The sequence below is a fragment of the Neoarius graeffei genome, chromosome 1, assembly GCF_027579695.1.
Source record: "Neoarius graeffei isolate fNeoGra1 chromosome 1, fNeoGra1.pri, whole genome shotgun sequence".
NCBI classification, from domain to species: Eukaryota; Metazoa; Chordata; class Actinopteri; order Siluriformes; family Ariidae; genus Neoarius; species Neoarius graeffei.
Genome location: NC_083569.1, coordinates 83,101,840 through 83,128,114, shown reverse-complemented (window position 1 = coordinate 83,128,114; position 26,275 = coordinate 83,101,840). Strand labels below are relative to the sequence as shown.

General features: G+C 44.2%; 1 protein-coding gene across 2 annotated transcripts in view; it reads left to right on the top strand.

Moving 5' to 3' along the window:
- Nucleotides 1-26,275, top strand: part of clcn3 (chloride channel 3) — a 104,706-nt gene that overhangs the window by 4,013 nt on the left and 74,418 nt on the right. The window contains exon 1 of one of the 2 annotated variants that reach the window (XM_060940416.1): nt 3,464-3,645. The exons of the other annotated variant lie outside the window; for it this stretch is intronic. Within the exon in view, the coding sequence (XP_060796399.1) occupies nt 3,600-3,645 (46 nt within the window). The 5' untranslated portion in view covers nt 3,464-3,599. Of the gene's footprint in view, nt 1-3,463; nt 3,646-26,275 lie in introns of those variants that run through there. 2 annotated transcript variants of the gene reach the window in all.

Here is a 26,275-nt window from a genome sequence, read left to right as displayed (position 1 = left end):
GAGTCCTAGACAATCATCTACACCCTTATGCAGAAGAGCTTCTCCCAGAGTCCCAGTGTGGTTTTAGACCCAATAGAAGAATGATCGATATGATCTTTACTGCCCGCCAGCTACAGGAGAAGCATCAGGAGCAAAACCAGCCACTCTATATGGCCTTTATAGACCTGACTAAGGCCTTTGACTCGGTCAACCGGGAAGCTTTGTGGCGAATCCTAGCAAAATACAGTTGTCCTGAGAAGTTTATCTCTATACTTAGACTTCTTCATGATGGCATAACTGCTAAGGTCCTCAGCAACACTGGTGACAGCAAGCCTTTTGAGGTGTGGACAGGGGTCAAGCAAGGCTGTGTGATCGCTCCCACTCTGTTCTCTATATTTATATTAACTATCTTTCACCTGTTGAAGGACAGACTCCCAGACGGTATGGAAATTGCTTACAGAACGGATGGAGGCCTTTTCAATCTGAGGAGACTAAAGGTGAAAACTAAGACATACACTACATGTGTGCTTGAACTTCAGTACGCTGATGATAACTGTTTCTGTGCCACTGCAGAGGATGATCTTCAAGCTATTCTGAACACCTTCGATCATGCACACCAGAGACTTGGCCTTTCCATCAATGTGAAGAAGCCAGAGGTCCTCTACCAACCAGCTCCTGGTCAAGTATCAGCCTGTCCTTCTCTTAAAGTTGACAGGACTGTACTGAGGAACAGTCGGAGCTTCCCCTACTTGGGCAGCTTTCTCTCGGTGAAAGCAGACATTGATGCTGAAAGCCAACATTGTCTTCAGGCAGCCAGCTATGCTTTCAGTCATTTTTTGCGTGACAGAATCTTTGAGGAAAGAGGCACAAGAACTGATACTAAGATACTGATGTACAAGGCAGTTGTATTGCTATCTCTCTTGTATGGCTTAGAGTCCTGGACTATATACAGGTGCCATCTGAAGACCCTTGAAAAGTACCATCTCTGCTGTATCCTGGGTGTCAGCTGGCAGGATCAACAAACGAACGTCAGCATTCTGAAGGAGGCCAACTGCACTAGCATTGAGGCCATGGTGATTCAAAGTCAACTCCACTGGTTAGGACATGTCATCAGAATGAAATATTTCTGTCTTCCGAAGCAAGTCCTCTCTGGTCAACTCGGCTCAGGGGCAAGGTCCAGAGGAGGTCAGAAAAAATGCTTTAAGGACAGTCTAAAAGCTTCTCTGAAATCATGCAGCATCACTATTGACAACTGAGAGGATATTGCCCGTGACAGAGCAGGATGGCGAAGGGCTGTCTGCGAAGGCGTTGCTTGTTTTGAGCTTGAGAGACACTGAAAAGCTGAAGAAAAGCACTCATGGCACAAGGAACGTGAAAGGGTTCCTTTGTCTGCTGCCGCCAATTTTATCTGTGCCGCGTGCAGAAGAGTCTGTGCATCCCGCATTGGACTAGTCCGTCACCTTAGAGTGCACAAGGATTAACCTATACTGGGCAATCTTACTCGTCTCAAGGGATTCCTGATGATGATGATATATATACACACACACATAGAGAGAGAGAGAGGGAGGCTATTACACGGTGGTGCGAAGATATGAAGCTTATCTTCGAGTGGTGAATATACTTACGGGTGAGCGAAGTGAATGCGTGATATATTTTTCAACACGAAGATAAACTTCCTATCTTCGCACCACCGTGTAATGCTCTTTATATTGTTTGGACACATCCACAAAAAAATATGCAAGTTACTCAAAAGAATTTAAATTTTGAATCTGTTCACCATTTTGACAACGTGCGTTGAGTCAGCAGGAAAACACTGGGAGTGACATCATCGGAGTGAAATATCAGGAATTATTGCCCATATGCTGTTGGGCAAACTCCCAACACGTTTTCTTAAGCAATTACTTTTTTCTGGCCACTCTTCCATAAAGCCCCACTCTGTGGAGTGTATGGCTTAAAGTGGTCCTATGGACAGATACTCCCATCTCCGCTGTGGATCTTTGCAGCTCCTTCAGTGTTATATTTGGTGTCTTTGTTGCATCTCTGATTAATGCCCTCCTTGCCCGGTCTGTGAGTTTTGGTGGGCGGCCTTCTCTTGTCAGGTTTGTAGTGATGACATATTCTTTCCATTTTGCTATAATGGATTTAATGGTGCTCCGTGGGATATTCAAAGTTTGGGATATTTTTTATAACCCAACCCTGATCTATACTTCTCCACAACTTTGTCTCTGACCTGTTTGGAGGCTCCTTGGTTCTCATGTTGCTTGCTTAGTAGTGTTGCAGAGTCAGGGTCCTTCCAGAACAGGTTGATTTATGCAGACACCATGTGACAGATCATGTGACAGTTTGATTGCACATAGGTGGATCTTAATCAACTAATTATGTAACTTAGGAAGTAAATTGGTTGGACCGGCTCTTATTTAGGGGTTTCATACAAAATGGGGTGAATACCTATGCACACTCCAGATTTCTGTTTTGTCATCTTAATTATTATTTGTGTCTCAATAAAAAACAAGTGTTACCAGGCAAAACAAACCTGGCCCAGTCGCACTTATAATGAATATGAAGGAAGATATCGTGAAAAAACAATTTTGACCTTTTTGGTGACCTTGACCTTGATTTTGACCTTGTGTGTGAACATACTTGGCCAAGAAACATGATTCTGATTCTCATTCGCGCACCGTACTGCTCTCAGCCAAGCAGAACACACCGTACTGCTCTCAGCCAATCACAGCACATCGGAATGAATATAAAGGAAGATATCGCGAAAAAATGATTTTAACCTTTTTGGTGACCTTGACCCTCAAAATGTTGGAGGTTCTATTTGAGACCAATGCCCATCTATCCTGAAAGTTTCATGAAGATTGGTCCAGCCATTTTCCCGTAATATCATTAAACAAACAAACAAACAAACAAACCCCACTGAAAACAATACCTCACCCCCTGGTGGACTCCATCCCGGGCGAGGTAAAAACAATTTGCACCTTTCAAGTTGTAGGCATGTTGTGTAAATCAAATGGTGCTACCCCCCCCAAAAAAAACCCTTTTAATTCCAGCTTGTAATGCGACAAAACAGGACAAACACCAAGGGGGATGAATACTTTTGCAAGACACTGTATTTACCATTCATTTATGTTTATGCTATGCACAGCTTTCATGTAAATAAGTGGCAGCTTTTGAAACCCTGTGCCTAATAAAGTTTTTATTATTATTATTATTATTATTATTATTATTATTAATTTCACACTCTCAAAGTATTTTTCCAACTGTACAATTATGCCTGAGAAATTATATAAGGCTTGGCTTTGCATGCTCCTTGTTAAGTTGATAATTCATCAGCAGACCAACGATCACATAGCAGAGCCATTGTTCACAGGATCACTGGCATGGCCCGGCCTTCTTTTATGCTTGCGCAACCAATGGGTGTCGGCTTACACTGTCACTCAATAATCTCTGCCCTATCTGCTTGCTGTATTCTGTCTGGCTGCCCTTGAGCTGGAAGCTTACTTGTGTGACAAGGCACTCAAGTCTCAGTCCAGATGCCAAACTTTGTCCAAGGACACATTTGAGAAACAACATGGGATGATTTCTGAACATGTGGAGGAAAGCAAGTCACCGGTGGCATGGTTACGGGTGATGGAACGGATCAGACTGTGTGTCACAAGAGAAGTATGTAACACTGACGACAGCTGAAGACACACTTGTTTAACAGCTCGCTTTATTTATTCCAGAAGGTTGACCTGTCACTGTGTGAGACAGGGTGTGTGTGTGAGTGAGAATTGTTGATAGCTATATTTAAACATTGTCGTCATGTAGGGTCCAGGGTGGTCACTAGCAGGTGGAGAGTTTTGTGAGTGAAAGCATGAGAGCAGATGTGTTGGAGTGTGTGAGTCACAGTGTCACTTGATCTCAAGGTGAACTAGCTGTGCTGGATTGAGACGTGGCCAAAGTCACGAGTGACATCACTGCCAGAGTACAGTTACCTGGCAACACAAGGGCTAGAAAAAAGGCTACAGAGGAAAGATTTAGTTTCCTTGAGTATGTTTAAACAGGTTGGACCTCACGCATGCTTTTACACAATACTAACATTCTTAGCAGTTTGAGTTTAGGTTTAACTCTCTAGGAGACATCAGTGACCTTGAAGCTTTTTCTGATCAGCTAGTGCGATCCGGGTGAGATCTGAGGATCACTTGAACATATTTGGGCTAATGAACAACACTGTGGTCAGACAGACAGCAGGCCACGCCCTTCACAGTAATGCTGTGAATCTGACATTTTCAAAATTGTTGTTTTGCACATCACCAGAAAGCAATGGCTAAGCTATGTGATTTTTACTATGCACACCCCACAGGCTTATTGCTAAGAGTCGTGGAAGGCTGATTATCTGGTTTGTCTGGTTTGTAGAAATATAATGTAAAGGCGAGGACGTCGAGAGGCTATGCAAAAGTCTTTGGTCCTTTAACATAAAATCAGACAGAGAAATAGAAGATATTACACAGTGGCACGAAGATATGAAGTTTATCTTCGAATGGTGAACATATTCACAAGTGAGTGAAGCGAACAAGTGATATATTTTTCAACACGATAAGATAAACTTCATATCTTCACGGCACCGTGGTGTAATATTCTTTATAATTACTGTATATAGACCTATCCACATAAAAAATGCAAGTTAATCAAAAGAACTTTAATTTTGAACCGATTCGCCATTTTGACAACGCACTTTGAGTCAGCGGGAAAACACTGGGAGTGACATATCAGGAATTATTATACACACAGGACACTTTTTCGATGGAATAAAAACATATTCTATTCCCTTCTAGCAGGTTTCATTCATTTGGTTTGAGAGCATGCGATATTGTTAGCATATCGCTTATCCTACGTGTATTACATCACTCTGCCCAATGGAGAATGAGCGTTGAATATGGTATACGATATTGCATGGTTGTCAAGACAACATGACGTCACATTTCGGAGACATAAAACTTCTGCGCTAGCGAGCGACTGTGACAATTTGTAAACAAACATGGCCGCCAGATTTGCTTTGTTAAATATGTTAGATTTTGAGAGAATTTTGAAAGAGAAAGATACATTGAACACCCAATGTAATATTATTATAATAATAATATTGGCTGGCTTTTTTTCATGGTATATCAGATATATTCCATTCAGCTACTCGTCTTTGACTCGTTCAGTATCATGCTAGCTGAATGGAATATATCTGATAGACCACTCAATGCCAGCCAATATTATTTAAAAATGTCATTCAGATCCATGATGTATTTCGTATGAAAAATGCCAGTTTTTCAACACGAGAAGGTAAACTTCATATCTTCAAGCCAATGTGTGATCTTCTTTTTATTATATCGACACATTCACAAACAAAAAGTACCCAAATTTATCAAAACTATTCCTCGATTTCCTCACATATAGAGATTTATGTCACGGTTTTGCTTCTCCATGTCCCGGAGCTCATATGAAGCTCGTATGGAAAATACGAGTGGTGTATTTCCCAGTAAAACACTCATGTCCATATAATATATTGAATGCTGCAGTGCAGGTTTGATAGAATTGTACTGTTGTATAAATATTTCCAGGTGTATTTTCCTTAAAAAGTGAATACTTCTCCTAATAAGCAAGGTTTGCAACAAATGAGCAGTGTTTATACTTTGAGGAACAATCTGTAAAGTTGATTACCTTCGCAAAGTTTGGTGGAGGAGGTTCTGTTTTTGCCTCCGTTTGTTTGTTTGTTTGTTTGTTCCCAACATAACTCAAAAAGTAGTGAATGGATTTTGATGACATTTTGAGAAAAGGTGGGCCATGGGCCAGGGAACAATTGATCAGATTTTGATGCAAATGTGGATATATGGCTTGATGGAGGTACGCGCTCTACCAAGTGCCCTTCTAGTTCAGTGTGTGGTTGAGCTTTTGAGGCTAGAAATGAATAGGGATTTGTTATGATGTATGTATTTTGTTGTATCTACTGTTACTGATGTAAACAGGTTTATGTGGAAATTAGGAGGTGCAGAGATATTTAAATACCCAGTGAGGAAAAAACAGTATGAAAAAGAAACACCATGTCATGGATTATTTTTTGCAGACAGTGACATTTTTTTTTCACTCTTATGCAGGTGGGAGTCGGCAGCTGGTTAAAAAAAAACTGAAGTAATAAAAAAAGAGATAATAAAATAATGTAAATACATTTCATACAGTTAGGTCCATATATATTTGGACACTGACACAAATTTTGTTTTTTTTACCTGTTTACTGAAACATATTCAAGTTATAGTTATATAATGGACATGGACATAAAGTCCAGACTTTCAGCTTTCACTTGAGGGCATCCACATTAAAATTGGATGAAGGGTTTAGGAGTTTCAGCTCCTTAACATGTGCCACCCTGTTTTTAAAGGGACCAAAAGTAATTGGACAATTGGGCCTGGAGTTGATTTGAGGTGTGGTGCTTGCATTTGGAAGATTTTGCTGTGAAGAAAACATGCGGTCAAAGGAGCTCTCCATGCAGGTGAAACAAGCCATCCTTAAGCTGCGAAAACAGAAAAAACCCATCCGAGAAATTGCTACAATATTAGGAGTGGCAAAATCTACAGTTTGGTACATCCTGAGAAAGAAAGAAAGCACTGGTGAACTCATCAATGCAAAAAGACCTGGACGCCCTCAGAAGACAACAGTGGTGGATGATCGCAGAATAATTTCCATGGTGAAGAGAAACCCCTTCACAACAGCCAACCAAACACTCTCCAGGAGGTAGGCATATCAATATCCAAATCTACCATAAAGAGAAGACTGCATGAAAGTAAATACAGAGGGTTCACTGCACAGTGCAAGCCACTCATAAGCCTCAAGAATAAAAAGGCTAGATTGGACTTTGCTAAAAAACATCTAAAAAAGCCAGCACAGTTCTGGAAGAACATTCTTTGGACAGATGAAACCAAGATCAACCTCTACCAGAATGATGGAAAGAAAAAAGTATGGCGAAGGCGTGGTACAGCTCATGATCCAAAGTATACCACATCATCTGTAAAACATGGCGGAGGCAGTGTGATGGCTTGGGCATGCATGGCTGCCAGTGGCACTGGGTCACTAGTGTTTATTGATGATGTGACACAGGACAGAAGCAGCCGGATGAATTCTGAGGTATTCAGAGACATACTGTGTGCTCAAATCCAGCCAAATGCAGCCAAACTGATTGGTCGGCATTTCATAATACAGATGGACAATGACCCAAAACATAAAGCCAAAGCAACCCAGGAGTTTATTAAAGCAAAGAAGTGGAATATTCTTGAATGGCCAAGTCAGTCACTTGATCTCAACCCAATTGAGCATGCATTTCACTTGTTAAAGACTAAACTTCAGACAGAAAGGCCCACAAACAAACAGCAACTGAAAACCGCTGCAGTAAAGGCCTGGCAGAGCATTAAAAAGGAGGAAACACAGCGTCTGGTGATGTCCATGAGTTCAAGACTTCAGGCAGTCATTGCCAACAAAGGGTTTTCAACCAAGTATTAGAAATGAACATTTTATTTACAATTATTTAATTTGTCCAATTACTTTTGAGCCCCTGAAATGAAGGGATTGTGTTTAAAAAATGCTTTAGTTCCTCACATTTTTATGCAATCATTTTGTTCAACCCACTGAATTAAAGCTGAAAGTCTGAACTTCAACTGCATCTGAATTGTTTTGTTCAAAATTCATTGTGGTAATGTACAGAACCAAAATTAGAAAAATGTTGTCTCTGTCCAAATATTTATGGACCTAACTGTATAGAGGTGTAGATAGGGAGGCGGATTTTGGTTTTCAATAACCCTGAATTATTTTATGACATTTCCAAATGCTTATTCATGGATAGTTCATATAACACATACACAGGGCAGCTGATGATATACAGACACGAGTGTTTTACTGGGGAATACACCACTCATATTTTTCATACGCGCTCCATCTGGGACATGGAGAACCAAAACCGTGACATAAATCTCTATTTTTTTCGTGGTGCGGTTTCCATCAAATCCTCTGCTCTGATTGGCTGGCGAGCGGGTCCGTATCCTACAGTATGGACCCCAGTTATGGACCCCGGTTACGGACCTCTGGCGACTCACTCGTTCACAACAACAACAAACATAGTAGAATTTTTTGTCAACATTTATCTTTTTTTTAATAAGATTTATTTATAAGATTATCAAAAATCTTATAAATTTTTGCCAGCATTTCTCAGGAGAATAGCATTAATTTTACAGCATGGATAGCAATAACGACAGTGTTCACAGCGAAAGCGAGTTTTACTACCCTGAGGAAGAAGAAATAAAAGAAAACATTTCAGGAGAAAGCTAAAAACCTGTAACTTGCTAACGCCAAGCAAAAACATGACTGAATCCTGAGTGACTCCTATTTGTATAAATAGGGGACTACATAGGTGGCAAAATGTAGTTTTTTTCCTGCCATGGAAGTACACTTGTATACCGAGGAGGAAGCCATTTGCATTACAGCTGTGAACGAGGATTCAAAATGGCGGCTCGCTTCCGCTCGGTTGTCCCTTTCGGGCGCTCTCATTTTCTGTTAGAATTTGGTAAAGAAAAAAATAAATATATTATTTACCAGCTTAAGGTTGGTCCGTATGGTGAAATACCGTGACCTCGGCCCAGAGGGCCTCGGTCAGTACTTTCAAGACCTCGGTCATGGTATTTCACGATACGGACCTCCCAGCTGGTAAATAACATATATATATATATATATATATATATATATATGTCACTCGTGAGGAAATCGAGGAATAGTTTTGATAAATTTGGGAACTTTTTGTTTGTGAATGTGTCAATATAATAAAAAGAAAATCACACGTGGCTTGAAGATATGAAATTTATCTTCTTGTGTTGAAAAAACTGGCATTTTTCATACGAAATACATCACGGATCTGAGTGACATATTTAAATAATATTGGCTGGTGTTGAGTGGTCTATCAGATATATTCCCTTCAGCTACAGTAGCATGATACTGAACAAGTTAAAGACGAATAGCTGAATGGAATATATCTGATAGACTACGAAAAAAGCCAGCCAATATTATTATTATTATACATACACACTCTCTTCATATCAGCATTCTCGAAGGCCAGCGCTAGCTTACCTGCGACTTAGTGCTGTTACCGCAGTAGTCCAGTTACCTTCGAGCCGGTGTAGCATTCAGCAGGAGCATTAGCGAAGGCCAACGCAAGCTTGCCCACAACTTGGTGCTGTTAGCACGGCAGTCCAGTTACCTTCCAGTTGGTGTAGTGTTAGCGAAGGCCAATGCTAGCGCAGTCAAGCTGAATACCATTATTATTATTATTTTCCCTGTGTAATTTACTTAGTTACTTTTAAAATCAACATCAGCAGTTACACACAACAGAGCGACCTGGCAGCCAAAATTCCCTCAAAATCTTCTGCTTTTAACGAAACAAACTTTGCGGCCATGTTTGTTTACAAATTGTCACAGTCGCTTGCTAGCGTGGAAGTTTTACATCTTCGACGTGTCGCTTTTCCAGTTTTTCAATGTCCATTGGTATGTTTTTCTCTTGTAAATATGCGTGAATTATATAATGACGTTTTGATAGCCTTTCGGGTGTTCAGCGCATCTTCAGTTTCAGTTTTTAGTTTATTTATTTAGTACTTAACTATAGCATAGCTAATCCTAGCAGTAGCACTGGATTAACCTTGTCTTTCTCTTTCCCTGCCGACAAAGAAATGATTCTGTGCATGCACAGGAGCAAAGTTTTGTCATTGGATGTTTGCATGAGCTCTGACATGTGACATCGTGTTGTCTTGACAACGTGCAATATTATAACAATATGTTTTTATTCCATGGAAAAAGTGTCCTGTGTGTATAATAATTTCCAATATTTCAGTCTGATGATGTCACTCCTAGTGCTTTCCCGCTGACTGGACGCGCGTTGTTAAAATGGTGAACTGGTACAAAATTAAAATTCTTTTGATCAACTTGAATTTTTTTGTGGATGTGTCCATATAATATAAAGAACATTACATGGTGGTGGAAAGATATGAAGTTTATCTTATTGTGTTGAAAATATTTTCACTCGTTCTCTTCACTCACTCATGATATATCCATTCACCAGTCGAAGATAAACTTCATATCTTCACGCAACCATGTAATATCCTCTATATACGTGTCAGATAACATATAATATATTGCACACCAACTGTGCTATAATATAAAAGATCAATGGAGTCATCATTGCATAATTGTTCATATGGTAACGTTTTCTTTGAGGAGACATTTTTTGTGTCAGGTGTCGGCACTTTGTAACTTTTATGTTTTCCAACACGGGAAAGTCTTCAGAGACGTTTGTGCAGAAAGAGTGAAGGAACAACTGTTTATAGCTGCTATAACGTACTGACAATGTTTGTTGTTCGTGCACCAACATAAAACATGACTATAAACAGGCTAAAAAGTACAAAGTGTCGTTCTTTAATCTGTAAAAGATTTGTTTGTGCTGGTCAGTTGCTGTGCTATACTGTAAGGAATAAGAGGAAAAAAACACTCTGTGACATGCTGTTATAGGAAAATAAACAACTTCGGGGTGGTAACAGTAACTACATGTTACAGCACCCCGCCCTTCCATTGATTATTTTTCTCACAGGTACACAAGTGTTTTGTTCCTTATAAATCAGGGGTGGGTTTCCCGAAAGCCTCTTAAGGCCAAGAGAGTCTAAAATTACCTTGTAAGATCCATCGTCAAGCTAACGTGGTTTTCCCAAACATCGTAGCCTACGTAGTCCTTTAGTTTGCTCGGAATTTATGAGAGACCCAGACCACTCGTTCAAAACAAAGAGCGACTCGCTCACAGCCGAATACACAGAATGCGCTGTACCTCTGAGGGACTCTCACAGTCAGCGGGGGAAACTGGTGTTGAATCTGCTGCCGGGGTTCAATTATTTTTCTTGTACATTGCAATTACATTGAGTTCATCTCATTATCTCTAGCCGCTTTATCCTGTTCTACAGGGTCGCAGGCAAGCTGGAGCCTATCCCAGCTGACTACGGGCGAAAGTCGGGGTACACCCTGGACAAGTCGCCAGGTCATCACAGGGCTGACACACAGACACAGACAACCATTCACACTCACATTCACACCTACGCTCAATTTAGAGTCACCAGTTAACCTAACCTGCATGTCTTTGGACTGTGGGGGAAACCGGAGCACCCAGAGGAAACCCACGCGGACACGGGGAGAACATGCAAACTCCACACAGAAAGGCCCTCGCCGGCCACGGGGCTCGAACCCGGACCTTCTTGCTGTGAGGCGACAGCGCTAACCACTACACCACCGTGCCGCCCCGACATTGAGTTCATTATTAAATAAATATCCGAAAAACATTATTAATATCTTTCAATCAACATGTTATGGAATTACGGATGGATATCGGAATGTCACGTTGATATTGCCACATTTTAATCAAATTTAACTCCATTAGGCGAGTGATTATCTAATTTAGTGTCATAAATGAGACACATTTCTGCACCTCTTACATTGTGTGTGTGTGAGACACACTCTCTCTCTCTCTCTCTCTCTCTCTGCACACGCCCACTTACAGTATAAGGAAGAACATTGCCCACTTGGCATTGTGGATAACAGTTGAAATAATCCTGATTGCATGATCGAGGTGTAACAGTGAAATGAGCGAGCACGGGAAACACATTTACAGTACTTAATTATTTAGCTTATTATTTGCTCATTCTTTCGTGTGAATGTTTGTTATTTAATTAAAAACACGCTTGAAATAAAAAAAAATGCCCAAAACTGTAAAATAGTTTTATTAATTAATTACCACATTTATATATGTAATGCTTCCAAATGATACTTTTACCTATAGCCGCTTGTCCTGTGCAGGGTCTCAGGCAAGCTGGAGCCTATCCCAGCTGACTATGGGTGAGAGGCGGGGTACACCCTGGACAAGTCGCCAGGTCATCACAGGGCTGACACAGAGAGACAAACAACCATTCGCACCTACAGTCAATTTAGAGCCACCAATTAACCTAACCTGCATGTCTTTGGACTGTGAAGGAAACCCACACAGACACGGGGAGAACATGCAAACTCCACACAGAAAGGCCCCCCATCGGCCACTGGGCTCGAACCCAGAACCTTTTTGCTGTGAGGCGACAGTGCTAACCACTACACCACCGTGCTGCCCGTATGATACTATATATTATCTTATTTTAAACACTTTATATTTCGTTAGCTTTTGGTTAAAAACGAACGCCATGTGACCTTATCGACTGGATTTAGCAACTACTAATGCCTTCAGCGGGTGGCACGGTGGTGTAGTGGTTAGCACTGTCGCCTCACAGCAAGAAGGTTCTGGGTTCGAACCCAGTGGCCGCCGAGGGCCTTTCTGTGTGGAGTTTGCATGTTCTCCCCGTGTCCGCGTGGGTTTCCTCCGGGTGCTCCGGTTTCCCCCAAAGACATGCAGGTCAGGCTAACTGGTGACTCTAAGGCTACATCCACACGACAACGGCAACGAGACTTTATTTAAAAAAATATCGCGTCCACATGGGCAACGGATCAGTAAAATATCAGGTACATATGGCAACGCAACGCTTGCTGAAAACGATGCAATACACATGCCACACCTCTACGTGCGCTGTAAGACGGTCCCATCGGAGACACCAGAACAATAGAAGAAGTAGGACGCATGCGCATAAACCCCTTCTTCTACCCGGCGTGAAGCACTCACAGGAACAAATACACAACAACAAGAAGAAGATGGCTGCGACTACGCGAGGAAATCGTGCCTTCTGTGTGTACAAATTAGTTTTATTAGTGTGCATAGTTTTATATAACTTAATTTTCTTATTGTGTGTGAATATTTTGAAAAGCATTTTTATATAATTTATATAACTTTTTATATTGTGTGTGAACATTTTGAAAAGCAGTCTTATCCAATAAAAAAAAGAAATTCAAGAAATGGTTCAGTTACTTGTTTATTTAAAAGAAAAGCTGTACAAAAGTGAATGCAATGCAGTGGTTCATAGAAAACAGCGAGAGTGCTGCTTGTTCTAGTCATGTGGTTGTGACGTCATCGTAAACAAATCCGTTCTACTCATCCAGACGACTTCGCAATGGCGCCGTTGCCAGATTTTTCCACTCTGTGTTAGGACTAGGACTGTTTTGGCCTCTAGAGGCCGCTGTTATTTCCTTTTCATGTCGTGTTTATTTTGGCCTCTAGAGGCCGCCACTGTTCCTGTGTTTTGTGTTTGTGTTAATTGCCTAATTATCTTCACCTGTGTCCTTAATTAGTTTGTCTATTTATACCCCTGAGTTCAGTCCTCTTGTCACGGAGTCTTTGTGCTATGTTTATCTCCAGTTTCCTTTGTACTGTGTTTTTTGATCTTCTTAGCTTTTGTATTTTTGCACTTTGCTTTTCTTTTGGATTATACTCTTTGGTTTTTTTTTTGTCTTTTGTTTTGCCCTGTATATAGTGTATATAGTTTAAATAAACCTTTTGATTCTTTTTCTACTTCCGCCTCACGCCTCTGCATTTGAGTCATCCCCCTGGTGGCCTAGTGGGGGTTTGCTGGATTATCACACCAACGAACCAGGTTCGAATCCCAGCAAAACCCTAACAGAAAGACTCCGTCATGACCGACTCAGCAGAGGCTGCTTCAACTGTCTACCCGGCCAACCTTCAGGGAATTATGGCAGCTTTGACACGCTTCGGAGCGACCATGGACGCTCATGGACGTACGCTCACCAGCCAACGTGAGGCCCTCGCTCGCCACGAGGAACTGCTTCAGCAAATTGGGAAAACCCTGGCACAGCTGACATCTCTGCCTGCATCTCCTGCTCCTGATCCAGTTCCTGCTCCTGATCCAGCTCCCACTCCTGCTCCAGTGCCTCCTGCAATGCTGCCTTCTTCACCTCGCGAACCCAGCCTTCCTGCACCACAGAGGTATGACGGCAAGCACAGTGAGTGCCGAGAGTTCCTTACCCAGTGTCAACTCACCTTTGAGCTTCAGCCTACCACCTACACTACGGATCGCCGCAAGATTGCCTTTGTGATCACCTTATTAGCTGGTAAGGCGCGAGCCTGGGCTACTGCTATCTGGCAAAGACAGGGACCTGAGTGCTTTGATTTCCAGCTGTTTTCTGAAGAGATGCTTCGGGTCTTCGATCAGGCAGACATCAGTACCGACGCAGCCCGAAAGCTCATGTCCATCCGGCAAGGAGGAAGCGTCGCAGATTACGCCATCTCGTTCCGAACACTCGCAGCAGTAAGTGGATGGAACGAGACTGCCCTGGTGTCAGCCTTCCACCATGGTCTGTCTGACCCCATCAAGGACGGTCTGGCCTCTATTGGATGCCCAAGTGACCTCGAAACCCTCATCTCACATGCTATTCGTCTGGACAACAGGATGAGAGAACGCCACCAAGCCTTGAGCCCCCCCAGCCTCCCTACCTCTACCTGGAGACCGTCTACCTCCTTCAGTGACTGTCCAGAACCCATGCAAGTGGGTAGTACTCGCCTCTCCGCATCTGAGAGGGAGCGCAGAAGGAGGGACAAGTGCTGCATCTACTGTGGCAAGCCTGGTCACTTCCGAGCATCATGTCCCGAACTCTTGGGAAAAGGACCGCCCCGTCCAGCCGAGGGAGGGTTGTGACGGGGCCTACCCTCTCTCCCGGACTCCCTGGCCAAGGTATCTACATCCCGGTCTCCATCTCCTGGGGTGAGTCTGTCCACTCTTGTCTAGCTTTGATAGACTCAGGGGCGGCTGGGAACTTTATGGATATTCACTTCGCCCAAAGCATCAATATACCTACTGCACCTCTTGAAGTCCCTCTGTCTGTGTCTGCCCTCGATGGCCAAGCGTTAGGTGATGGAAGAGTCACTCAAGTTACTTCTCCAGTCTTCCTCCAGTCTCAAGGTCACAAGGAAGAAATATCCCTGCACCTGATTCCTTCACCTGAGTTCCCAGTTATTCTAGGCCTTCCTTGGCTTACTCGCCACAACCCTCGCATAGACTGGGTAACAAGCCAGGTTGTGGAATGGGGCCCTGCATGCCATGCCTCTTGTCTGCTCTCTAGCTCTCCTGTGTCTCCTGCCGAGCCCCCTGATCTCACCGAGTTATCTCAAGTTCCCACAGAGTACTGGGATCTCAAGGAGGTATTCAGCAAGAGCAGGGCCGCCGTTCTTCCTCTGCACCGGGCCTACGACTGTGCCATCGACTTGCTCCCTGGGACTACCCCTCCTCGTGGCAGACTGTTTTCACTCTCTCAGCCAGAACGCAAGGCCATGGAGGAATACCTCAAAGATGCCCTGGTCTCTGGGTTTATTCGACCCTCCACTTCACCTGCTGGAGCCGGCTTCTTCTTTGTCGGCAAGAAGGATGGGGGGCTCCGACCATGTATTGATTACAGGGGCCTGAATAAGATCACTGTGCGCAACCGATATCCCCTTCCGCTGATGTCCACAGCTTTCGACCTGCTCCAAGGCGCCACCGTCTTCACCAAGTTGGACCTACGGAACGCATACCACCTCATCCGTATCCGACAGGGAGACGAGTGGAAGACTGCCTTTAACACCCCGTCTGGGCACTACGAATACCAGGTGATGCCCTTCGGACTCACCAACGCACCAGCTGTTTTTCAGGCCCTAATCAACGACGTCTTAAGGGACATGATTAACCTATACGTTTTTGTCTACCTCGACGACATCCTTATCTTTTCCAAGACCGTGCAGGAGCACCGCCACCATGTCCGCCAGGTTCTCCAGAGGCTGCTACAGAACAATCTGTTCGCCAAGGCCCAGAAATGCGAATTTCATGTTCCCGAGGTCTCCTTTCTGGGATTTATTGTACGGACAGGCCAACTCCAAATGGACCCTGCCAAGACCCTGGCCGTCCGGGATTGGCCTACTCCCAAGTCCGTTAAGGAGGTTCAGCGGTTCTTAGGATTCGCTAACTTCTACCGCAAGTTCATCAGGAACTTCAGTTCTGTGGCAGCACCCATGTCTGACCTCACCAAAGGGACAGGTGGATCTTATGGCTGGTCTCCTCAGGCAGAAAAGGCGTTCAAAGACCTCAAGGACTGCTTCTGCACGGCACCCATTCTGGTTCTCCCGGACACCTCCCAACCATTCATCGTGGAGGTGGACGCCTCGGACAGTGGTGTCGGCGCGGTGCTCTCTCAACGTTCGGAAGGAAAGCTGCACCCCTGCGCTTACTTCTCCCACCGCCTGAGTCCTGCTGAGTCCCGGTACGATGTGGGGGATCGAGAACTGCTAGCGGTCAAACTGGCCCTTGAGGAGTGGAGGCACTGGCTGGAGGGAGCACAACATCCATTCCTGGTTTGGACTGACCACAAGAACCTGGAGTACCTCCAGCAAGCCAAGAGACTGAACCCTCGACAGGCTAGGTGGGCCCTGTTTTTCAGTCGGTTTGACTTCACCCTCTCATACCGCCCCGGCTCCAAGAACACCAAACCTGACGCACTGTCCAGACTGTTCTCTGCCACTAACAGGGAGAATGAAGTCGGGCCTATTATCCCTGTGTCCCGGATTGTGGCCCCTGTCCGCTGGGGTATTGAGGAGGCTGTCCGACGAGCCCAACGCCAGGACCCCGGTCCTGGGACGGGGCCACCAGGCCTCTTGTACGTCCCACATCAAGCCCGGGCAAAGGTTCTCCAGTGGGGTCACTCTTCCCCTCTCACCGCCCACCCGGGAGCTCGGAGGACCCTGGACTTCCTGAAAAGACGCTTCTGGTGGCCTAACATGGAGAAGGAAGTAAGGTCATTTGTCCTGTCCTGTGAGGTTTGCACCAGAACCAAGAACCCACGACAGCGTCCCCAGGGTCTCCTGCATCCTCTGACCATTCCCCGGCGTCCCTGGTCCCACGTGGCAGTCGACTTTATCACGGGTCTCCCTGAGTCACAAGGTAACACGGTCATTTTGGTCTTAGTTGACAGATTCTCCAAGGCCTGCCGCTTCATACCACTGTGCAAACTCCCCTCTGCTCTTGAAACTGCGAAACTTTTGTTTAATCATGTCTTCCGAGTCTTTGGTCTTCCACAGGACATCGTCTCAGACCGAGGGCCCCAGTTCTCCTCCCGAGTGTGGCACGGGTTCTGCAAGGTCATCGGAGCCACTGCCAGCCTCTCCTCTGGGTTTCACCCACAGTCCAATGGTCAGACGGAGAGGCTCAACCAGGACCTGGAAACCACCCTGCGAGGCCTGGCTATGGATAACCCGACATCGTGGAGCACCTGGCTGCCATGGGCGGAGTACGCCCACAACACCCTGCAGTCATCGGCCACCAAGCTGTCGCCATTCCAGTGCCAATTCGGGTTCCAGCCACCTCTGTTCCCGGACCAGGAGGAGGACGCGGGGGTGCCCTCGGTCAACCAATATGTGAGACGGTGTCGCAAGACCTGGAGCAAGGTCAGGAAGACCCTCATACAGACCTCCAGAACCAACCAGACTCAGGCCAACCGCCATAGAAGACCTGCACACGCTTTCCGCCCTGGGCAGCGTGTTTGGCTGTCCACTAAGGACCTTCCACTGCGGGTGGAGAACCGCAAGCTTGCTCCTCGCTACATTGGCCCCTTCAAGGTGGTGCGCAGGGTGAACCCTGTCTCCTACCGGCTCCAGTTGCCCCGGACTCTGAGGATCAACCCCACTTTCCATGTTTCCCTGTTACGGCCCGTACTGACGTCTACGTATGCCCCTGCCCCTAGGAACCCCCCACCCCCCCGCATCTTCCAGGGGCAGACTGTGTTCACTGTGAATCGCCTGCTTGACTCCCGCCGGGTCCGCGGCGGGTTGCAATATCTGGTGGACTGGGAGGGCTATGGTCCTGAGGAGCGCTGCTGGGTTCCTGCTCGGGATGTCCTTGATAAAGAACTATGTCGGGACTTCCATTCGGCCCATCCGGATCGCCCTGGGAACGTCAGGAGACGCTCCTAGAGGGGGGGGTCCTGTTAGGACTAGGACTGTTTTGGCCTCTAGAGGCCGCTGTTATTTCCTTTTCATGTCGTGTTTATTTTGGCCTCTAGAGGCCGCCACTGTTCCTGTGTTTTGTGTTTGTGTTAATTGCCTAATTATCTTCACCTGTGTCCTTAATTAGTTTGTCTATTTATACCCCTGAGTTCAGTCCTCTTGTCACGGAGTCTTTGTGCTATGTTTATCTCCAGTTTCCTTTGTACTGTGTTTTTTGATCTTCTTAGCTTTTGTATTTTTGCACTTTGCTTTTCTTTTGGATTATACTCTTTGGTTTTTTTTTTGTCTTTTGTTTTGCCCTGTATATAGTGTATATAGTTTAAATAAACCTTTTGATTCTTTTTCTACTTCCGCCTCACGCCTCTGCATTTGAGTCATCCCCCTGGTGGCCTAGTGGGGGTTTGCTGGATTATCACACCAACGAACCAGGTTCGAATCCCAGCAAAACCCTAACACTCTGGAACCCGTTCTCAAAAAATATCGTTTTGGGGCACCCAAAACACCGGTGCCATGTGGATGCCAGGCCGAAACGATAAACAATTTTATCAGATTCACCTGAATCCGTTGCCGTGTGGACAGGGCCTAAATTGACCGTAGGTGTGAATGTGAGTGTGAATGGTTGTCTGTGTCTACCGTATGTGTCAGCCCTGTGATGACCTGGCGACTTGTCCAGGGTGTACCCCGCCTTTCGCTTGTAGTCAGCTGGGATAGGCTCCAGCTTGCCTGCGACCCTGTAGGACAGGATAAAGCGGCTACAGATAATGGATGGATGGATGGATGGATGGATGGATAATGCCTTCAGCAACGACAGTACAATTGCCTTTAGCAACTACTAATGCCTATATCAGGGATGCGCATTGCAAAGACACTCTTCGTCCTGTTGCTCTTTAGGCCAAGTTTACATTAGACCGTATCTGTCTCGTTTTCTTCGCGGATGCACTGTCCGTTTACATTAAACCGCCTGGAAACGCCGGGAAACGGGAATCCGCCAGGGGCCACGTATTCAATCCAGATCGTGTCTGGTCCGGTGCTGTGTAAACATTCAGAATACGCGGATACACTGTGCTGAGCTCTAGCTGGCGTCGTCATTGGACAACGTCACTGTGACATCCACCTTCCTGATTCGCTGGTGTTGGTCATGTGACGCGACTGCTGAAAAACGGCGCGGACTTCCGCCTTGTATCACCTTTCATTAAAGAGTATAAAAGTATGAAAATACTGCAAATACTGATGCAAATACTGCCCATTGTGTAGTTATGATTGTCTTTAGGCTTGCCATCCTTCCACTTGCAAGTGGTAAGTGACGCGCATGCCCGATATGCACTGAGATCACACACACAGCGGCTCAGTCCCAAATCACTGCTTGTGCACTTCACTCGCGCACTCTGTGAGCTGCGCAGGGCCGGAGTGCGCACCCTCCAGAGGGCACTCGCTGTTCAGGGCGGAGTGATTTGGAGCGCAGGATGCCTGCGGAGCCGAGCGTATCCGTGTATTGGCGTTGCTGTGTGCACGCGAATCGTGTATTGGCGTTGCTGTGTGCACGCTAATCGTTTTAAACACGTTAATCTGATGATCCGCTGATACGGTCTAATGTAAACCCCACCTTAGACTCCTTTTTATGAGTGAGTTCTGGAAAACCACGTACAGAGACAACGTTCATTGCTTAAGAGAGTCTCTCAACTCGCTCTTTAGCTCTGAAGGGCAACATTTCCTTTCGAGGAAACCTACCCCAGTAAAGTAAAGTACTGAAATATTAAAGACAACATTTTTCATCGCAGTTAATTGAATATTCATTCATTAACGCTACTGAATATTAAATTAGGTAGAAGGCACATAAGATATAGAGACTGCTTTGGAAATAAAGTTATGTGATGCTGCTTCACTGTAGGATATCGCTAATTCTGGACATTATTGAGATTAGAAAGCAATGCAGCCTCTCTCGCTCTCTCTCTCTCTCTCTCTCTCTCTCTCTCTCTCATGTTAGAGATAACAGGTACAGTAAATACTAAGGTAACAGTACAGATGCCTGTTCAAGGTGTAGAGTTGTTTAATAATCCCCTTTACACACAACTTTCTTGTACCACCTTGTACATTTGTTATCCTCCATCTGTTCTTTGACGTTCCACAATATTTTCAGTTGCATTACACACTTAAAGGAACGTTAACTTTTTGTGCTTTTATTCGACTCATAAGTGACTGAACGCTGCAGCCTGTAACTCAGTAATGTGCAGCACACAAATAACTGAACATCTTAAAAACAAACCTTTTGTTTTTGTATTAGTGGATGTAAAAGGTTTATTCATCCCACTTATCATAGATTCATTCAAAAAATTAATCACTTTGGATTTTGCTAGCATGAAAATGAATAGAAAACAACTAAAAGACCAAAAAACAACAACAGAAGGACAAATAACAGCATTTTCTTCATTTAAAGGTGCATTAGGTAAGATTAGGTCTCTAATGGTTCGGTGAATTCAACATTCGAATGATTATTTGTTTTACTCCTTGAGCTCACATTCCCTCATTCCCACCCATGTTTACGACGCTCTGGCTACAGGATCTTAGGCGGCGTCTAGTGTGGCGGCACGGTGGTGTAGTGGTTAGCGCTGTCGCCTCACAGCAAGAAGGTTCTGGGTTAGAACCCAGCGGCTGGCGAGGGCCTTTCTGTGCGGAGTTTGCATGTTGTCCGTGTGGGTTTCCTCCGGGTGTTCCGGTTTCCCCTACAGTCCAAAGACATGCAGTTAGGTTAACGTGGGGCAGCCTTGGGCTGAGGTGCCCTTGAGTGAGGTACCGAACCCCTGACTGCTCCCCGGGCGCTCTGGTGTGGCTGCCCACTGCTCTGAGTGTGTGCATGTGTGTTCACTGCTTCAGATGGGTTAAATGCAGAGGATGAATTTCACTGTGCTTGAAGTGTGCATGTGACGAATAAAGGTTTCTTCTTCTTCTAAAATGACTGACACAAGGCATATTCAAACACAAACCAGAAGTCAGTTTCTCAAACAAAATTTCCCAGTGACTAGATAAACTTTTGCTAAGGCCAAATATTGATCCTTTTTTTTTTTTTTTTTATCGTGTTCTACTTGTCTTCCAGGTTATTACTACAAGTAAGGAAATTTTTTTTTTAAATCAACTTTTGCACCAGAAGGTCCGGGTTTGAGCCCCGTGGCCGGTGAGGGCCTTTCTGTGCAGAGTTTGCATGTTGTCTGCGTGGGTTTCCTCCGGGTGCTCCAGTTTCCCCCACAGTCCAAAGACATGCAGGTTAGGTTAACTGGTGACTCTAAATTGACCGTAGGTGTGAATGTGAGTGTGAATGGTTGTCTGTGTCTATGTGTCAGCCCTGTGATGACCTGGCGACTTGTCCAGGGTGTACCCCGCCTTTCGCCCGTAGTCAGCTGGGATAGGCTCCAGCTTGCCTGCGACCCTGTAGAACAGGATAAAGCGGCTAGAGATAATGAGATGAGATAATAGATTTTACTACAGAGCACCAAATATGCATATATTCGAAATACACATGTACTGTATCCTTAGTGCTTCATTATCCTCAGAGAAAGTTGTATTTTTTTTTTAGAACTGAACTAATACTTTGTATTTCTAGTATTTTACTTTTAAATGATTTTGAGCACCATTGTGCCCAAAGCCACTATAAATGAATATTCACAGCAGAGTTTTTTTTAGCATATTTTGTGAATTTTTGTCCCATAATCATGAATATAAATATTAAAAGCCACAAAATACACTCCACTTTATTAGAAACACCTATACATTTATCTAATCAGCTAATCATGTGGCAGCAGCACAGTACAATAAAAATCATGAAGATACAGATGAAGAGTTTCAGGTAAGGTTCACATCAAACATCAGAATGAGGAAAAGGCTTTGACCATGGCATGGCTGCTGATACCAGATGGACTGGTTTGTGTATTTGAGAAACTGCTGATCTCCTGGGGTTTTCACACACCGCAGGTTTTAGAGAGATTACACAGAATGGTAAACAATGAGTGAGCGACAGTTCTATGGGTGGAAACACTTTTTATTGATAACAAAGGTCAGAGGAAAAGGCCAGGTTGGTTCGAGCTGCCAGGAAGGATATAGTAACTCATATAGTCACTCATTACAACCGTGGTGAGCAGAAAAGCATCTCAGCATGCACAAAACATCACATTTTGAAGTAGAAGACCACATTGGGTTCCACTCCGGTCAGTCAAGAACAGGAATCTGAGGCTATCATGGGCACAGGCTCGTCAAAACCATTTCAGTTTCTGAAATACTCAAACCAGCCCTTCTGGTAGCAACAACCATGTCATGGTTAAAGTCACAGAGTTCTTCATTGAACCTTATCTGGAACTCTTGATCTGTATCTGCATGATTTTATGCATTGTGCTGCTTACTCCATGAATATGCAGATGTTCCTAATAAAATGAAAGGCATAAAGGTGAGTGTATTACATGGCATTTGGCAGGCGCTCTTATCCAGAATGACGTACAACATCTACCCAGAGCAGTGGTTAGGTGCCTTACTCAAGACAAGTTCAGCCATTCCTGCTGGTCTAGGGAATCAAACCAGCAACCTTTTGGTCCCAAAGCTGCTTTTCTAACCGTTATACTATGGCTTACTTGAAGAACAACTTGTACGGTTTGGTTGCTTCTGATTTTTTGAAGATGGAGTCAGAGGGTTGTGTATATTCTTTCCATTCAGTAAATAATGGAGTTAATAGCACACTGTGAGATCTAAGTAGGGTCTCCTACAAACTCTGGGTTTCTTCCGGGAGGCATGGCGGTGTAGTGGTTAGCACTGTCGCCTCACACTGAGAAGGTTATGGGTTTGAGCCCAGTGCCTGATGGGGGCCTTTCTATGTTCTCATGTTGATGTTGTCCCTGCATGTTTGGTCTCCTGGTGGAGTTTGTATGTCCTCTCTGCTTAGGTTTCATCTGGGTGCTCTGGTTTCTGCCACATCATGTGGGCTGAAGTACCCTTGTGCAAGGCACCTCACTGCCCACTGCTCTGGGTGTGTGTGCACTGCTTCAGATGGGTTAAATGCAGAAGAGACATTTCACTGTGCTTAAAGCTCATAGACAAAGGTTTTCAATTTATGCACATTTGAAACTTTATATGTTAAAAAACCCTCTGTAATTTTCTTCTGGTCCCAAGGAGTATTGTTAATAAGTAATAACTAGGGCTGTCGAAGTTAACACGATAATAACGCGTTAACGCGATCTCAATTTATCGCGATTAAAAAAAATAGTGCCGTTAACGCAAATTCTAATTTGGCCCTGCGAGTCACCCGTAGTTCCTGTTGAGGCTTGTCGCGTGCTGCTTCAATAAGAGTACGTGTGAGTGATGGAGAAAGGTCTGTTAAACGGGAAGTTTCATTTCAAAAGTAGAGTGTGATTGAGCATAGACATATAAACATACGCCTTCTGCGTAGAATCATACGTCATCCTCGCCGCCATATTGGATGTGGCAAAGTGGAGATTCTTCAACCGTCTCTGGTATAGCGTCTAGACAGTAGCCGAGAATAAAGATGCCTCATTCATGTGCTGCGTTTAACTGTACCAACAGGTTTACCATCCAAACGAGATCACATGGGATTACCTTTCACAGGTGAGACTGGAAAAATACTTTTCATTGTATTTGGTCATTATAACGTAATTTTATGAACAGATTTTCCTGACTTTGTGGCTAATATGAAGTCTCGCGCATAATAGCCGCTCGGTGAAACCTGTCTCCAAACAACGAAGTATTTCCTTCGTAACTACGCTGATAACACTTTGTGTTTTTGTCAAACATTGGAGCTTTGTATTCATTCTGAAGGTTTATTGTTATTAATATTGAATAAAAAGTAACTGGGATATATCATTGTTAATTATTCAAATTTTAGGTAAATTATTTTAATTTGCATCTTATACGGATTTTATAAGGGAAATACGGATTTTGGAGGTTGGTTATACAGGTTTGATTGACCAAAGGTTAACATGTATGTTTATAACCATCACATTAAAAGTTATATGTGTTGTTTTGATGCCTGTTTGTTTCCCAAATATATACGTGTGTGTCTTAATGGGTGAATAAAAGGCTTCGAGTTAAATATTATTGTAGAAAGGGGCTTTATGAAGTTCAGTCCATTTACTTGCATTGGTTTACGGGGAAGATTTGCCACATCCAATATGGCGGACACTCTGACGTATCCCAGCAACGGGCCACCAGCTCAATGCGGCGTCTATGTTTATATGTCTATGGTGATTGAGTTGATTTTGGTATGCACTTTGCAGTTCTAAAATACTTTTGTAAAGTGAGATTTCAGTATGCTGTAGCACTGTGATATGACACTAAATGTCTTTATTGAAGTCCAACTGCAATTTATTTTTGTTTGCACAGCACTGTGAAGTCCTACAGGCTGCGACTGAATACAACTCCAGCACAATTGAAGTTTTATTTCATTTTTATTTTCTTTTGTCACACATGTCTGAACTGAGACACAGTAGTATGTGACTACATGTTTTATATTTGAGACTACAGCTCCCTAATCCATCACAAAATCCAATTTTGTGTTTTGTATGTTCAGTACTGCCTAGTGTATGAGTGAATAAACTCCCTTACCATTTTCTCTTGTCCCAGCAGTTTTTAACAAGTACTTTTAGCATAAAATGTGTTCACCGTTTTAATTGTAACATTTCACTTTAAAAGCCTTATTCATTTACATAGATTTTAAAAAATACAATTAATCGCGATTAACTATATGAAATTCTGAGATTAATCGCGATTAATTTTTTAAATTGTTTGACAGCCCTAGTAATAACTAAAATAAGTTAGCGCGGATCGCGGCGAATTTCTGCTCGACAATTTTCGTGACCACTCGGCGCATGATGTCATTCAAGACAAACAAATTGCTTGAGTTGAGTCCACTTCCGTTTACTTGCATTGCCGTTCGGCTTGAGTGCAGATGTGCGTTCGGGAATTTCCAAAGAAAAACCCCATGCCTTATTGTTGTGCAGTGAACTGTAACAACGGGACCGGTTCAGGAAGAACCTTTTTCTGAGAGAGGAGAAGAGGCGGAGAGAGTGGTTTGTGCGTGTGAAGCAAGAGGGTTGGCTTTTTCCAAAAGAGGAGAAGAGGCGGAGAGAGTGGACCGTGCGCGTGAAACGAGAGGCTTGGCAGCTGAGTAAATACGCCACTCTGTGCGCTGATCACTTCGACAACGATTCATTTGTGAAGAATCCCCATCTGTTGGAGAGTTTAGGTGTCAGTGTCGGACAGAGAAGGCTCAAACCTGACGCTGTTCTGACAAAATTCGAACACAAAATCAAGCAGTACACAACCTCTCACGACCAAAGTCTGTACACGTGTGCTCGGTTCGCAAGTAAACACAGAACTGCTCCCAGTCTGTTTGCCTTGAATGACGTCACGACGACTGCCCCCTGGCGGTAAAAGTGTGCATAAGTGAGATGTAAACAAACCTTCGGAACTTGTGCAAACCAATATATTTTAACCGTTTTATTCAATTTTAGGGTTCAAATTAGACACCAGGAAGATTGAATTTGCTTTTTGGGTCGTTCTTCTAGAAAATAAAGTTGATATTCTACGTTCTGGGGGCGGCACGGTGGTGTAGTGGTTAGCGCTGTCACCTCACAGCAAGAAGGTTCTGGGTTCGAGCCCAGTGGCTGACGGGAGGTATTTCTGTGCGGAGTTTGCATGTTCTCCCCGTGTCCGCGTGGGTTTCCTCCGGGTGCTCCGGTTTCCCCCACAGTCCAAAGACATGCAGGTTAGGTTAACTGGTGACTCTAAATTGACCGTAGGTGTGAATGTGAGTGTGAATGGTTGTCTGTGTCTATGTGTCAGCCCTGTGATGACCTGGCGACTTGTCCAGGGTGTACCCCGCCTTTCGCCCGTAGTCAGCTGGGATAGGCTCCAGCTTGCCTACGACCCTGTAGAACAGGATAAAGCAGCTAGAGATAATGAGATGAGATGAAATGATTCTACGTTCCACCTCCGACCGTTGCCTATGACCTTTAAGTCTGTGCTTGTGTGATAAAGAAAAGGCTTCTTATTGTTGTCAACTCTTCTTCTTCTTTCCCATAGCCCACAAGGGCCGTAGGGGCACCACTGATGACCTTTTAACAGTCCATCATTAGTGTGTCTAGGGCATTTAAACTTGGCAGAGCCCATCTCTCTCCAAGCTTGATCGATGGACAATTTAGAGTAGCCAGTTAAACTAACTGCATGTCTTTGGACTGTGGAGGAAAAAACAGAGCACATGCAAACTCATCTCATCTCATTTCATTATCTCTAGCCGCTTTA